Source organism: Mus caroli, chromosome 6, assembly GCF_900094665.2.
Source record: "Mus caroli chromosome 6, CAROLI_EIJ_v1.1, whole genome shotgun sequence".
Lineage (NCBI taxonomy): Eukaryota > Metazoa > Chordata > Mammalia > Rodentia > Muridae > Mus > Mus caroli.
Window position 1 is genome coordinate 108,474,925 of NC_034575.1, and position 13,439 is coordinate 108,488,363.

The 13,439-nt window shown below is 50.1% G+C and overlaps 1 protein-coding gene across 3 annotated transcripts in view; it reads left to right on the plus strand.

The window, feature by feature from the left end:
- Positions 1–13,439, plus strand: part of Ttll3 (tubulin tyrosine ligase like 3) — a 23,143-nt gene that overhangs the window by 4,269 nt on the left and 5,435 nt on the right. The window contains exons 5-11 of one of the 3 annotated variants that reach the window (XM_021164451.2): positions 1,190–1,318; positions 2,031–2,145; positions 2,913–3,017; positions 4,525–4,720; positions 8,613–8,761; positions 10,475–10,718; positions 12,439–12,874. In XM_021164451.2, coding sequence (XP_021020110.1) covers positions 1,190–1,318; positions 2,031–2,145; positions 2,913–3,017; positions 4,525–4,720; positions 8,613–8,761; positions 10,475–10,718; positions 12,439–12,874 — 1,374 coding nt within the window. Of the gene's footprint in view, positions 1–1,189; positions 1,319–2,030; positions 2,146–2,912; positions 3,018–4,524; positions 4,721–8,576; positions 8,762–10,474; positions 10,719–12,438; positions 13,134–13,439 lie in introns of those variants that run through there. The other 2 variants (XM_021164449.2, XM_021164450.2) reach the window with 2 other exon arrangements.

The window sequence follows — 13,439 nt, forward strand, 5'->3', positions numbered from 1 at the left end:
TCCAGGACAGCCAGGGCTACACAGAGAAACCCTGTCTGGAAAAACAAACAAAAACAAACAAACAAACAAACAAACAAACAAACAGAAAAGTGCAGGGTCCCTCTGTACTTCGGAGTTCAGGCTGACCTTGAACTCGAGGTCGTCCTTCTTCAGCCTCCCGACTGCTCTAGTTACAGGCAAGCACCACCACACCCATTTTGAATCTTGTTCTAAGTGTCTTCTGAGTCAGATCCTTCATTCCTCTAAGGTGGGGTTAATACATCCCACAGGTGACAGCAGTGAAACCCAGGAGTGACAGACCCCACAAATACCCACAGACCTCAGCTCACCAAGACACAACACAAATTGCCAGCACACAGCCTTTCCCTGTCAATTTATCTATTGATCTATTTATTTATTTATTATTTAAAGACAGGGTTTCTCTGTGTAGCCCTGGTTGTCCTAGAACTCACTCTGTCAACCAGGCCAGCCTGGAACTCAGAGCCACATCTTCCTCTGCCTCCCAAGTGGCAGGATCATAGGTGTGTGCCATCACACCCCATATGACACAGCCTTTCTTGACACAAAGAGATGATGGCGCAGAGTGGTATACTGTAGTCTAGCACTTGGAAGGCTAAAGCGGGAAAATCATGAGTTAGAGGCTTCCATGGACTACATAGCAAGAGCCTGTCTCTAAAAATAAAGAACAGATCCTGGCTAATAATCAAACTGTGTCTGAGAATTGTAGGAAGGATGGAAAGGTTGGGTCTGTGGAGAACCTTTGTCCATACTGTGTGCTCATTGGTCAGAGTCACTGTCCTTCCATTGGGAAAAATCACTGATGGTCTCAGAACAAGGCATTGTGGTGTGCAGCTTACTCACTGCCTTGGGATCCCAAGCCAAGTGGAGGCTGGAAAGATGGGCTGCAATCATTTCCTTTCTGTTTCTGTAATAAAATACCCTGACCAAAGAAACTTGGCATAGAAAGTTTAACTCCTAGTTCCAGGTTACAGCCAGCCATCGCAAGGTCCCAGCGTTCATCTGCTCACCCCACATATGCTCTGGAGCACATGACTTCTCATGACGTATTCAGGGATGGCATTGTCCAGAGGACACCGTGGACACCTCCTCTCCTTTCTGTGCAGCAGGGCAGGGAGAAGCTTCCCCCTCCCCTAGCCTCCCTGTCTCCATCTCCTCCCCTTCTCTCCAGTCCCGCATGGTTCGAAATGAGACCCCCTACCTCATCTGGACCACTCGGCGGGACGTGCTGGATTGTCGCTTCCTTTCCAAGGATCAGATGATAAACCATTATGCCCGTGCAGGCTCCTTCACAACAAAGGTAGGCATCCCAGGGAGTCCAGGGGAAGCCCCAGCTCCTGCTGGACTTGTCAGTCAGAGAAGACTCTTGAGAGAGAACGCAGATGTTCTTAGGTTCATGTCTAGTTCTCAAACTCCATCTGACACATGTTGCCATGACTGTGTGCCCATTTCCCATGGAATCTGTCAGGAACAAAGGGGCCCTGGCTTTCTGGACAGAGCACGTCTGTCTGCTGGCTTTATTGAGTCTTCCCGGGGTTTCTTAGTTAGCAGTTCCACCTCTCCAAGCCTCCACTTCCTCATGTGAGAGTTCCAGCACAGCCTGATGTCTAAGGTTGTGCTAAGGAGGAAAGCAATCATCAGCATCTCCTGTGTCAACAGTTCTCAACCTTGGAGTAGCATCCTGTGCCTTAGGTCTTCACATTCCGACTCATAACAGTAGCAAAATTACAGTTATGAAGTGGCAATGAAAATGATTTTTATGTTAGGGGTCCACCACGACATCAACTGTATATAAAAGGTTGACGTGTTAGGAAGGTTGAGAGCCACTGAACTATAAAGGCTTCCTGGGTAGCCTGGATGGGAAAGGGTGGGTAGAGGGACCAGGGGCCATCCCAGCTGGGCAAACCTGGCAATGGAAACCAAGTCAGGCCTAGCAAGTGGGTTCTTCCATTTTCCTGAGTGTCTGGACACTCTGTGGGTCTCCCCTGGTGCTTCAGCAGCTGTCTCCATAGGTGGGCCTTTGTCTCAACCTCCGGAATCTGCCGTGGTTTGATGAGGCCGATGCTGACTCTTTCTTCCCGCGATGCTACCGATTGGGGGCAGAGGATGACAAGAAAGCCTTCATAGGTAAGGGGACTCCAATCCCAGGCCTGGCTCCCTCATGTTCCACAGGGGAAAAGAGCAAGCCTCCCCTTGTGCCCTCTGCAACCCCAGCCCTTTCCTCCTACCAATGGGTCTTCCATTCATAAGCCAACCTTGGCATTCAGAGAAGCCTAGGGAGCCAGGCTTGTACCCTGTAGCAGGTTCTAGAGGTGGGTGGGTTGGTTCTGTCTGGAGTCTAGATAAGTTGCTGGCTGGACCAGGTTCTACAAAAGGCAATGGGTCTCTAAGGCAAAGTAAGTTCCTGCTTCAACATGGGTTCTGAGTTCAGAATTTGGATCCAGATCAGATGACAGCTTTTAAATTATGTCCCAAACCTGAGATGGAATTTAGGCCATGGTCTGATTCTCAGGTTATAATAAGTATCAGAAATGGACAAAGAGGGCCATGTGTGGTAGTGACACCTGTAATCCCCACAGGGGGGAAAAGCAGAGGCCACAAATCAGCTTTGAGATCAGCTTAGTGAGTTCCAAAGCAGCTTGAAACTGCAAGACCCTGTCAAATTAAATCAAATTTAAAAAGAAAAAAAGAAATGAAACTGGTCCAGGCCACTGCTAAAGACAGGCTGGTCACATTGTGGGTCTGATGGTTAATAGACAGGATAGGAGTCAGATGCTAGAGTGAGACGGGTAGATGAGGTTCTGGATCCAAATGGGGCAAGCCATGGTGAGGTTCCAGAACCAGGAGAGGCCTGGAGCCTGGGGGCTGAGCAGGGTATCCCTGCCTGGGAGCAGAGGACTTCTGGCTGACAGCTGCCCGCAACGTCCTCAAGCTGGTGGTGAAGTTGGAAGAGAAGTCACAGTCCATCTCCATCCAGGCAAGAGAGGAAGAGGCCCCAGGTGAGTGATCTGGTTCCCTCCATTCCCACAGGTATGTGCCCAGCCATCCTCTCAATCCCTCATCTACATGTTTATGGCCAGACTGCAGCCTTTGCCTTCAGCCTTTCTGCCCCTCTTCTCATCTGTGAACATCATTCACCCTGTTCACCCAGCCCCCTGTGTACTCAGCCACCGTCAGTTCATTCTCTTAGTATGGGTCAGGCTAACCCCTGCCTGCCCTTCAGTTGCCTACCATATTATATCTGTCTGTCCACTCCCACCTTCTTCCTGCCCTCACTCAGGTCCATCTAACCCGTCTTCCTGTCTGCTTGTCCATCCTCTGTCTACCACCTATCATCCTGAAACTACCCTTGAACTTACCCCACAGCTGTCATTTGTTAATGGCTCAGCCCTTTAATAGGTCTGATTGAGCACTTTAGAGAGGCAGGCTGAGACCTCACGGCCCCATCCCTGCCTGTGAGAATCATTTCATGATCTCTGGGGAGGACGCACAGGAACACAGCAATGTACAGATGTCCCCCAAGAACCCCTGTGCCTGTACAGAGGGGACACCTGGGAGGGGAGGGGGCATAGGAATCCTCTACATGCTGGTCCAACCTGTATGTTTCCCCTCCCCCTCTGGAGTAGTGGGGCTCCATGGCCAAGGGACTCTGGGAAGGAATGGGCAGCTTTACTGGAAGGAAAAAAGTCCTTGACCCACATGCACTTGATTGCTGTCATTTGACCCAGGTAGATTAGGTACCAAAGACTGATATGTGCCAGCACCTGGGCCACAGGGGACCCTCTGGGGCCAGAGACCATGCACTTGAACTTCTGTGTGCTGAGCTCACAGTATGGGTCAGGCTATAGTTGGGCAGTTGAGGGCTTGGTCACATGTCAGTTTTTAAATAGGCAAAAAGGCAGAGCCAAGGTCATGAGCTGGCACTGGGTCCTCTGAGCTAGGGTTGGTGCATCTTTTCCAGCTGCATGATCCGTTGCACATGTACATGAGCACTTTGGGGCTTGTGGGCTGTAGATATCCGCTAGGATTCTGAGAGAGGGGATGGATTTCAGGTACCCAGCGGGGTGTAGGTCGCTATGTCAGATCTGGCTTCACGTGTACCTGGATTCACCTAGGTCAAGGCTTACACGCACACTGTAGGGCCAAGATGTGTCAGGGAGCCCAGGGATATAGAGCCACAGTGGGCGCCAGGGTAGGTGACTCTCAAACCCTTGGCGCCGTTCGCACCATCGCCTCCGCAGAGTGTGAGATGGCGCCGTTTGCACCGACGCCTCAGCGGTGTGCGAGGTACAGGCACAGTGGAGGGCGAGGATGAGATGGTAGGGTTGCAGGGGAATTTAGATCAGGTTCAGGTGACTGTGGGGCATGTCCCAGGGTGGCTGGGGATCGAGTTCCCTCTGGGCCTCAGGTAAGTGATAGGCTTCAGGTCAGCAAAGGGCAATGAATGGCGTGTGTCACATTTCCTGCTTTGAAATGGGTTGCTTACTGGTCCTTCTATCCCTACAGAAGATACACAGCCCAAGAAACAGGAAAAGAAGCCAGTGACCGTGTCCTCAGACTTTGTCGATGAGGCTCTGAGTGCATGCCAGGAGCACCTTAGCAGCATAGCCCACAAAGACATTGACAAGGACCCCAACTCCCCGCTCTACCTCAGCCCCGATGATTGGTCCCAGTTCCTTCAGCGCTACTACCAAATAGTTCAGTAAGTTTCCTACAGGGCAGGGCTCTGCAGCATGGGCCAGGGTTACAGTCAGACCTTTGGAGGAAGATCTAATGTAGCCCAAGCCCTCCCACCCCGCCCCCTTTTCTATCCTGGATGATTCTACTCAAGACCCTCAGAGGCTCTCACTGACTCTATCAGAGAGAACAGTCCACTTCCACCTCAGCGTAGGCGCAAGCTTGGGTTGTCAGTAGATCTAAATTCCAGTTCTTTTCTTTACATCCCCCGAGCTCCATGACTCCAGAAACATCCCTGAACTTCCCAGACAGACTTTTTCTTTTCTTTTCTTTTTTTTTTTTAAAGATTCATTTATTTATTTATGTAAGTACACTGTAGCTGTCTTCAGACACTCCAGAAGAGGGCATCAGATTTCGTTACGAATGGTTGTGAACCACCATGTGGTTACTGGGATTTGAACTCGGGACCTTTGGAAGAGCAGTCGGCACTCTTAACCACTGAGCCATCTCACCAACCCCCCAGACAGACTTTTTCAATAGCTTGTATTGTGAGGTCATCTGAGGCTTGTGCTGTCCACTCAGAATAGGAACCGTAGACATTTAGACATTTAGATTTGATCCTGAGACCATTTACCACTGCCTGACACAGGATGCTAATTCCCATAGGAAGGAAGTACACATCACAAGACGTGGGGGCGGGGGGGGGGGGAGGATTGTGCTCAATCACATTTGGAAGACATTGGATTAAACTCGAATTTAACAAGTTTCCTTGATGCAGGATTCAGAATCTTTCAGTGTGAATGAGAGGGCTGGGGAGAACAAGGGTGACGTTTTGGAGCTCGCTTTGGGCAAAGGCGCTTTGAGTAGCAGAAGGCAGGAGGCGGGGGCAGGATCTGGCAGCCAGAGAATGTGGCAAGCACTTGGTGTGCCTATCAGTGTGCCAGGCTCCAGAACCAATGCTCTAGGAGGGTCACGGCCCTCGGGTGGGAGGCCTGCAGCCAGCCAGGTGGAAGCACTAAGGGTCTCAAGTCGGGCGGTGTTAACGGAGTGAAACACGTTGAAGGGTCTTTGGATAAATGATGGACTCAGGAGACCCACAGCTGCAGCAAACAACTAGGATCTTTTTAAATAGCAGAAGATGACAGGGTTACCTAGGTTACCTTAGGTTACCTAGGTTACCTTAAACTTTCCCCTTAGTGCCAGGAGGCATAAAGCCACTTATCATTTTCACAGTGATGGGGTAGAAGTCAGGGCCCCAGGTTTAGGCAAGTGCTTTACTAAGTGAGCTCTACCCCAGTCCCAAGGTAAGCTTTCTTTTCTTTTAATTGGTGTGCATGAGAGTGAAGGTGTGCTATGGGGATCAGAGGCCGACCTTGTGAGGTTGTTTCTCTCCTGTGTTAACACGAGTGAACTCAGGTTGTCGGGCCTCTCTCTCTCTCTCTCTCTCTCTCTCTCTCTCTCTCTCGTATAGAAGAGAGTTTATTCAGGGCATGGGGAGGGGAGTTAAGAGGGTAGAAGAGGCAGAGAAAGGCAGAGAGAGGAAGAGAGTAGAGAAGTAGAAGCCGGCTATGAACACGAGGAGGGAGAGGGGAAGGGAATGGGAAGGGAGGGGGGAAGGGAAGAGTCCAAGAGGGCAAGAGAGAAGCAAGAGGGAAGTAAGAGAACAAGAGCTATTTTTTGAGAACAGGTCTCACCCTGTAGCTCTGCCTGTTCTGGAACTCGCTCTGTAGACCACGCTGGCTATGAACTCTGCTTCCCAAGTGCTGGGATTAAAGGCATGTGCTACTACTGCTTGGCTGGGCTCGGCTTTCTTAAACTAAGAGTTATCAAGGATCATTTTTATTTCCAGTGTAGAGGCTCTTGAGAATCTCCCAAAAGTCAGAATCACATAAAACCCTCAGAAAGCAAATCAGAGCAAACAGGGTGGCTGGCATTCAGGCGACTGAGGCAGGGAGATCACTGCAAGTTCAAGACCAGCTTGGGCTAATAGCAAGCTCTTATCTCACACAAACCCTTCCCCCAAAAGTTCCCACAGGTGTACTCAGGCAAGTGACTCCTTTAGCAACACATTAGGACTTTCTCATCCATTTTTTAAAAAGGTTTATTTATTTATCTTATGTATATGAGTGCACCATTGCTCTCTTCAGAGACACCAGAGAGGAGGGCATCAGATCCCATCACAGTTGGTTGTGAGCCACCATGTGGTTGCTAGGATTTGAACTCAGGACCTCTGGAAGAACAATCAGTGCTCTTAACCACTGAGTCATCTCTCCAGCTCTCTCTGCTGTTTTGAAACAAGCCCATGTGAAGCTTGGCAGTTTAGTCCCAGCACTCAGAAGGCAGAGGCAGGCGGATCTCTGAATTTGAGGCCACCCTGGTCTACAGAGTGTGTTTGGGGACAACCAGAGCTACACAGAGAAACCCTGTCTGGAAAAACTAAAACCAACCAAAAGTACAAACCCCACTGAACTGGAGGGAGGAACTGTTTTTTTCTGGCACTTGGGAGCACGAACTGTTTTTTCAGAGACCTGCATTTGTTTCCCAGCCCCCACGCAGGCAGCTCACAGTCATGTGTAACTCCAGTTCCAAGAGGCCTACTGCCTCTGGAGTCTGCAGGCGTGCACACACACACACAAACACACACAATTTAAAGTAATAAAAATAAAAAACAAGACCATTCCTTACCAACCTTTTATGAAGGTAACTTTCATCAAAAATGGTTTTGTTCCCCCTAAATATAAAATCACACTGAATGGAGATTTTCAAATTCCCTGGACTCTTGTCACTCCTAAGTGACACTTTCCCAGAGCCTCTGTGCAGGTTTACTGTAGGAAGGCTCATCAGGAGCTAGGGACTGTCCCCCAGGGCTCTCTGAGCCTCTTTGTCTGTAGGGAGTGTCCCCTGGAGCCCTCTGCACCCCTTTGTCTGTAGGGATGCCCCCCAGAGCCCTCTGAGCCCCTTTATCTGGTCACTTTGTTCTTGATGTTTCTTATAAAAAGAAAGCTAGGGTGGAGGTCAAGGTGGGAAAGTGAGGTTAGCACCCAGGGGAGGCAGCCATCTGGGACAGTGTATGGATTATAGCTGAGGACACTCTCCATCCTGTAGGGAACAGGGCCCCCCCTTTCCTGTGAACCCCTGTATGTCAAATTCTTCCCAGCTTACACAGCCAAACCATTCAGTCGACAGACTTGGTGAGCACCTGCTGAGTGGCAAGGTGGTGTGGGAGAGGGAGATACAGCAGAGGGCAAACCCCACAGAAGCTGGCCCTGCTGGCTCAGTTTGCAGTCCAGAGGACATGTGTGCTCAGCCTAGCTGGCCTTGGTCTCAAGCCCTGGCTCCACACAGTAGAAAGGCCAGTAGGCAAGGGCAGGCAGTAACTGGACAAATGGATGTGTGGTGTGGGAGGGTGTGTGGTGGGAGAGAAATCCTGGTGAGGCCTGAGCAGACTTAGGCTAAGAAGGGACTGACCTTCGGCCAGCCTTAAGTCCAGATTAGGAGGGCTGGCCTCTGAAAGCACCTTAGGGTGAAGCAGTCAGGCATTTGCACCCTGGCTGAGTCATTCCACCTGATGTGTAGCCTTGGGAAGGTCCCTTAATGCCCACAGCTTCAGTTGGCATTTCCCCAAGAAAGGCTAGTTAATAATTCCCTAGAAGGCTACTGAGAGGATGAACCAGAACAGTGAGAAGTCTTCCCCTGGGTGCTGGGCTCAGTGAGTGCTGCCCGTCCTCTTTAGGAATGAAGGAGGCATGGAGAATTGGGGCTGGGTGTGGTCTGGATAGGTTAGGTGTCTCAGGGGCAGGCATGAGCAAGGCAGGTTAGAGCACAACTGGAGTCGGGTGGGACTGTGTCTCCTAGTTTCCTATCCTCTCATCTGGCCCCAGGCCCCACCCTCCCCAAGTTCCACTGTCTCCACACAGTGAAGGGGCAGAGCTCAGATACCTGGAGGTCCAAGTCCAGCGCTGTGAAGACATCCTACAGCAGCTTCAGAACGTGGTACCCCAGTTAGACATGGAGGGGGATCGGAACATCTGGATTGTGAAGCCCGGAGCCAAGTCCCGAGGCCGAGGTGGGGGAACAACCTCTTCTTCCAGTCTCAGTACCTTTATCTACCACTAGAAGCCAAGGAGGCTAATCTGTCCCACTACGGGTTTGAATCTCAGCTCTATTAATAGTATGCTTGTGTGACCTTGAACAGTCAGTTTGCCTCTCTGAATCTCAGTTATCTCAGTTGTGAAATGGGGATGGCACCCGGGCGTTCCTGTCAGCTAAAGTCTAAAAGCGGCTCAGGCCTACTGTTCAGCACAGTGCTGGATCAGGTGGCCACCCCACCAACATGACTGCTCTGCCTCTCACTTCCGGTGATGTTCCGATGTTCTCTGGTCCTTGCCTTTATTCAATCACATCAGTGCATCCACTGCATGCACAGGGGAGGCCAGCATCAGCCCCACCTTTTTAAAGACTGAAGAGGGCCTCCCGAGAAATAGACAGGAAACTTGTAATGATATTCTCCATTGAAAACTCTGCATGTGAGTGAACTGTCTTAAAGCGAGCAAACACGGTGTAGCTCCACTTCCAGGAGATCCACAAAACAGACATATGGAAAACACTCCTACACATGAGACAGAAACCTAAGGAAAAGGGAAAGTGGATCTGTGCCCCGGCACTTGATTATAATCCCAAGAGGAGGCAAAAGCATCATTCAAGGCTAGCCTTGGCTACACAATAAGCATAAGGCCAGCCTGGACTACATAAGACCCTGCCACAAAATAAGTAAAAGGAGTGGGGAAGCAAGCTGGGTGTGGTGGCACAAGCCTTTAATCCCAGCACTGGGGAGGCAGAGGCAGAGAGGCAAGGAGGGAGAGGAGGAGAGAGGGAGGGAGGCAGGGCCAGCCTGATTTATATACTGAGTTCTAAGATAGCCAGAGCTACATAGTGAGACCTTGTCTCAGGAAGAAGTAGAGAGAAGGGAAATGAGGAAAGCATAAAGAAGGAAAGAGGACACATGTGCCCTTGGCTGTGTGAAAGCTGTATCCAGAGTTGATTGCACAGGTAACCAGTAACAGGTGAGGTGACACCTGCCGAGCTCGGTAGGAGCCCACGAGAGCAAACACAGACAGGTGTGGAACCCAGAAAGCTCCAGAGGGTCTGCCACGGCAGCCAGCTCCACCCTGGGTGCCTTCCTGTTCCCTGGTCTCCTAATTACCACAGGAAAGGAATGGACGACCCAGTCAGCACTATCTAGATGTTTCTACATTGTGTGTGCGCAAGAATGTCAGAGGACAACTTATACTGTGCGGGTTCTAGGAACTGAAGTCAGGTGATCAGTCTTGGTGACAAGTGCCTTCACTCACTGAGCCATCTTGCTCTTTATTTTTTAATTCTATGTGTATGTGCTTTGCCTGCTTGTATTTATGTGCACGGTGTGTGTGCTCGCTGCCCGTGGAGACCAGGAGAGGGCACCAGAGCCCCCAGAATTGGAGTTATGCCACATGAATGCTGGGTTCCTATGCAAGAACAGCACGCGCTCTTAATGCCATCTCTCCAGCCCCCAACCCCCAGTTACATTTTTACCTGTAGATAGCAAAACAGAGTTTATTAAACGATTAATTAGAAAATTATTTAAATTCTTTGCTTTGCTAGAGGGAAGATGGTTCTGACTTGGGGCAGGGGAAGCCTTAAGGTTCAGCTGGATTCTGTGTGGATGAGGGACACCCGTGGTCCTTTGGCACTTCTGACCACAGCCTGAGCTCTTGGTCCCTGACTGCCTGGTTCCCCCCAGGGATTATGTGCATGAACCGCCTGGATGAGATGCTGAAGCTGGTGGACTGCAATCCCATGCTCATGAAGGATGGCAAGTGGATCGTGCAGAAGTACATTGAGCGGCCCCTGCTTATCTTCGGCACCAAGTTTGACCTGAGACAGTGGTTCCTGGTGACTGACTGGAACCCACTCACCGTGTGGTTCTACCGAGACAGCTACATTCGCTTCTCCACACAGCCCTTCTCCCTGAAGAACCTGGACAAGTGAGTCCACCCTCCACCTCCCCTGACGATCCAGTTGAGTGTGGAGGTCAGCAGATGAACAGAACAGTGAACTCTTAGATCCAGGCTAGATTTCAGACCACAGACTCTGCAGGCAATGAACAGGCTTTACACACACACACACACACACACACACACACACACACATCACACCATCACACCATCCTTCCACCCTGTAGGAGCTTGTAGGGTGCCCTTGGGATATAGGAATAAACAAAACAAGATCCCAGATCTCAAGGGCTTACATCTTAGCAATGCGTCTGAGTAACTAACAGGCTAGAGGGGTCGTTCCCGACCTTCCTCATGCTTCCACTGTTTAATATAGTTCCTCACGTTGTGGTGACCCCTAACTATAATTTCTTTTTTTTTTTTTTTTTTTTTTTTTTTTTTTTTTTTGTTGTTGTTGTTGTTTTGTTTTTTTGTTTTTTTTTTGAGACAGGGTTTCTCTGTATAGCCTTGGCTGTCCTGGCACTCACTTTGTAGACCAGGCTGGCCTCGAACTCAGAAATCGGCCTGCCTCTGCCTCCCGAGTGCTGGGATTAAAGGCGTGCACCACCACACCGGCTATAATTTCTTTTTTGTTGCTACTAATTTTGCTACTGTTACGAATTATAATATAAATATCTGTGTTTTCTGATGGTCTTAGGTGACCCCTGTGAAAAGGTGTCACAACCCAGAGGTTGAGAACCACTGGGGTAGAAGGTGATCCATGTTACAAAGAAAATAGAGCTCTAGGTTAAAGGCAGACTAAGATGGACTTGAGAGAGGAAAGGCAGCTTGTGGTTTGTTTGTGGGATAAGAAGAAATCTGGGTTCAAATTTCATCCTTGCAGCATCAGGCTGAGTGCCTCTGGAGAAGTGAAAAACTACTTAAGCCTCTGTTTCTAGCAGGGCACAGTGGTCCAGGTCTGTGATCCCAGCCCTTGGGAAGCTGAGTCAGGAGGATCTTGAGTTTAAGGACAGACTGGGCTATATAGTGAGAACCCACTCTCAAGATGAAACAAGCCAGGTACATACACTGTAATCCCAGAACTTGGGAGACCAAGACAGCCAAAATCAAGCCAGGTACATTAGTGGCTACCTGTGATGCTAGCACTTGGAGGTGGAGGCAGGGTAGACTGTCATCCTCAGCTACCTGGTGAATTCGAATCTGGCCTGGGCTATGTGAAACCATCTCAAAGAAGAGGGCCAGCCTGTTTCCACATCTGGAGACCAGAACAGCAGTACAACGTAGCTGTTTATAATTAAGCGCTTCACATGCCATTAGTGTTTTTGCTTGGTCGTATCACAGTCATCTCTAAAACACAATGAAGTGCTGGATTATGGTCATTTTAGAGACGTGAGGTAGAACAGGTTAAATGGTTTGCCTGGGATCTCCCAGCTAGTCACTGGTGAAGCTGGGGTTTGACCACCCTTTCATGATTCAGGGTCATTCTCTCCTGATCTTATTGCCTGCCACACACAGAGAGAGAACTGGGAGCAGGCTCAAAGCACAAGGCCCGTCTGCAACACCTGAGTGTTCTGAGATGACTAGTCCTGGCCTTAGGCAAATGCGGTGGGAGTTGGGCAGGACACACTATTGATCTTACAGCAGAGGTCCCGATCAGTTAAGCTCACTAAAATGGCCAACCCAGGACTTTGTCTGAAGCCCTGAAGTTGGTGCAGGGCTCCAGGCCTGAGTCAGACTCTCTGTCCTGTTCTAGCTCTGTGCACCTGTGTAACAACTCCATCCAGCGACACTTGGAGGCTTCCTGTCACCGGCACCCGATGCTGCCCCCAGATAACATGTGGTCCAGCCAGAGGTTTCAGGCCCACTTGCAGGAGGTAGATGCCCCAAAGGCCTGGTCCAGCGTCATCGTGCCAGGCATGAAGGCTGCTGTGATCCACGCCCTGCAGACCTCCCAAGACAACGTGCAGTGCCGGAAGGCCAGCTTTGAGCTCTATGGGGCAGACTTTGTGTTTGGGGAAGACTTCCAGCCCTGGTTGATTGAAATCAATGCCAGCCCCACCATGGCACCTTCCACGGCTGTCACCGCCCGCCTCTGTGCCGGTGTGCAGGCAGATACCCTGCGTGTGGTCATCGACCGGCGCCTGGACCGCAGCTGTGATACGGGAGCCTTTGAGCTCATCTATAAGCAGGTAAGATGCTCCAGCACTTCCCACAAGCAGCCTCATGGTCCTGGGATCTGGTGTGAGACATAGCTCAAGACCCGGGTTCCTGTCCTGACCCCCACAGGCGTCTTAAAACAGACACTTCCCTCTGGTCTGACTCATCTGTGAACTGGAGGTTACAGTCGGCTGAGGGTCATTAGTGCTGAGTTCATATTCATAGATATTTTCAGAGGCTCTGGGACCTCCTCAGCCTCTGATTGCAATTCCAAGCCTCTAGGTAGCCTCATTTCCTGTATAGTAAGACTGCAACTGGCTCCTCCTTAGTGTGCTGTGAGAACAGAGTGGTTTGATCTGCCTTGGGGCTTTGCTAGGGAACCTAGACAGAAGACACGAAGGACAGCTTTAACTCCTACTGTGCCTGCCCAGTAAGGCTGAAGGGAACCCCATCAACTGCAAGGCCTGTCAAGAGTCCGTTACTCGTGTCTGTTGTTATTGTTAGAATAATTATTATAGTAGTCCTCTTTTTCCAAAAACAGATTTGATCTTGCTTATTTATAATAAGTATAGGATTTTTTTTTTTTTTTTTTTTTTT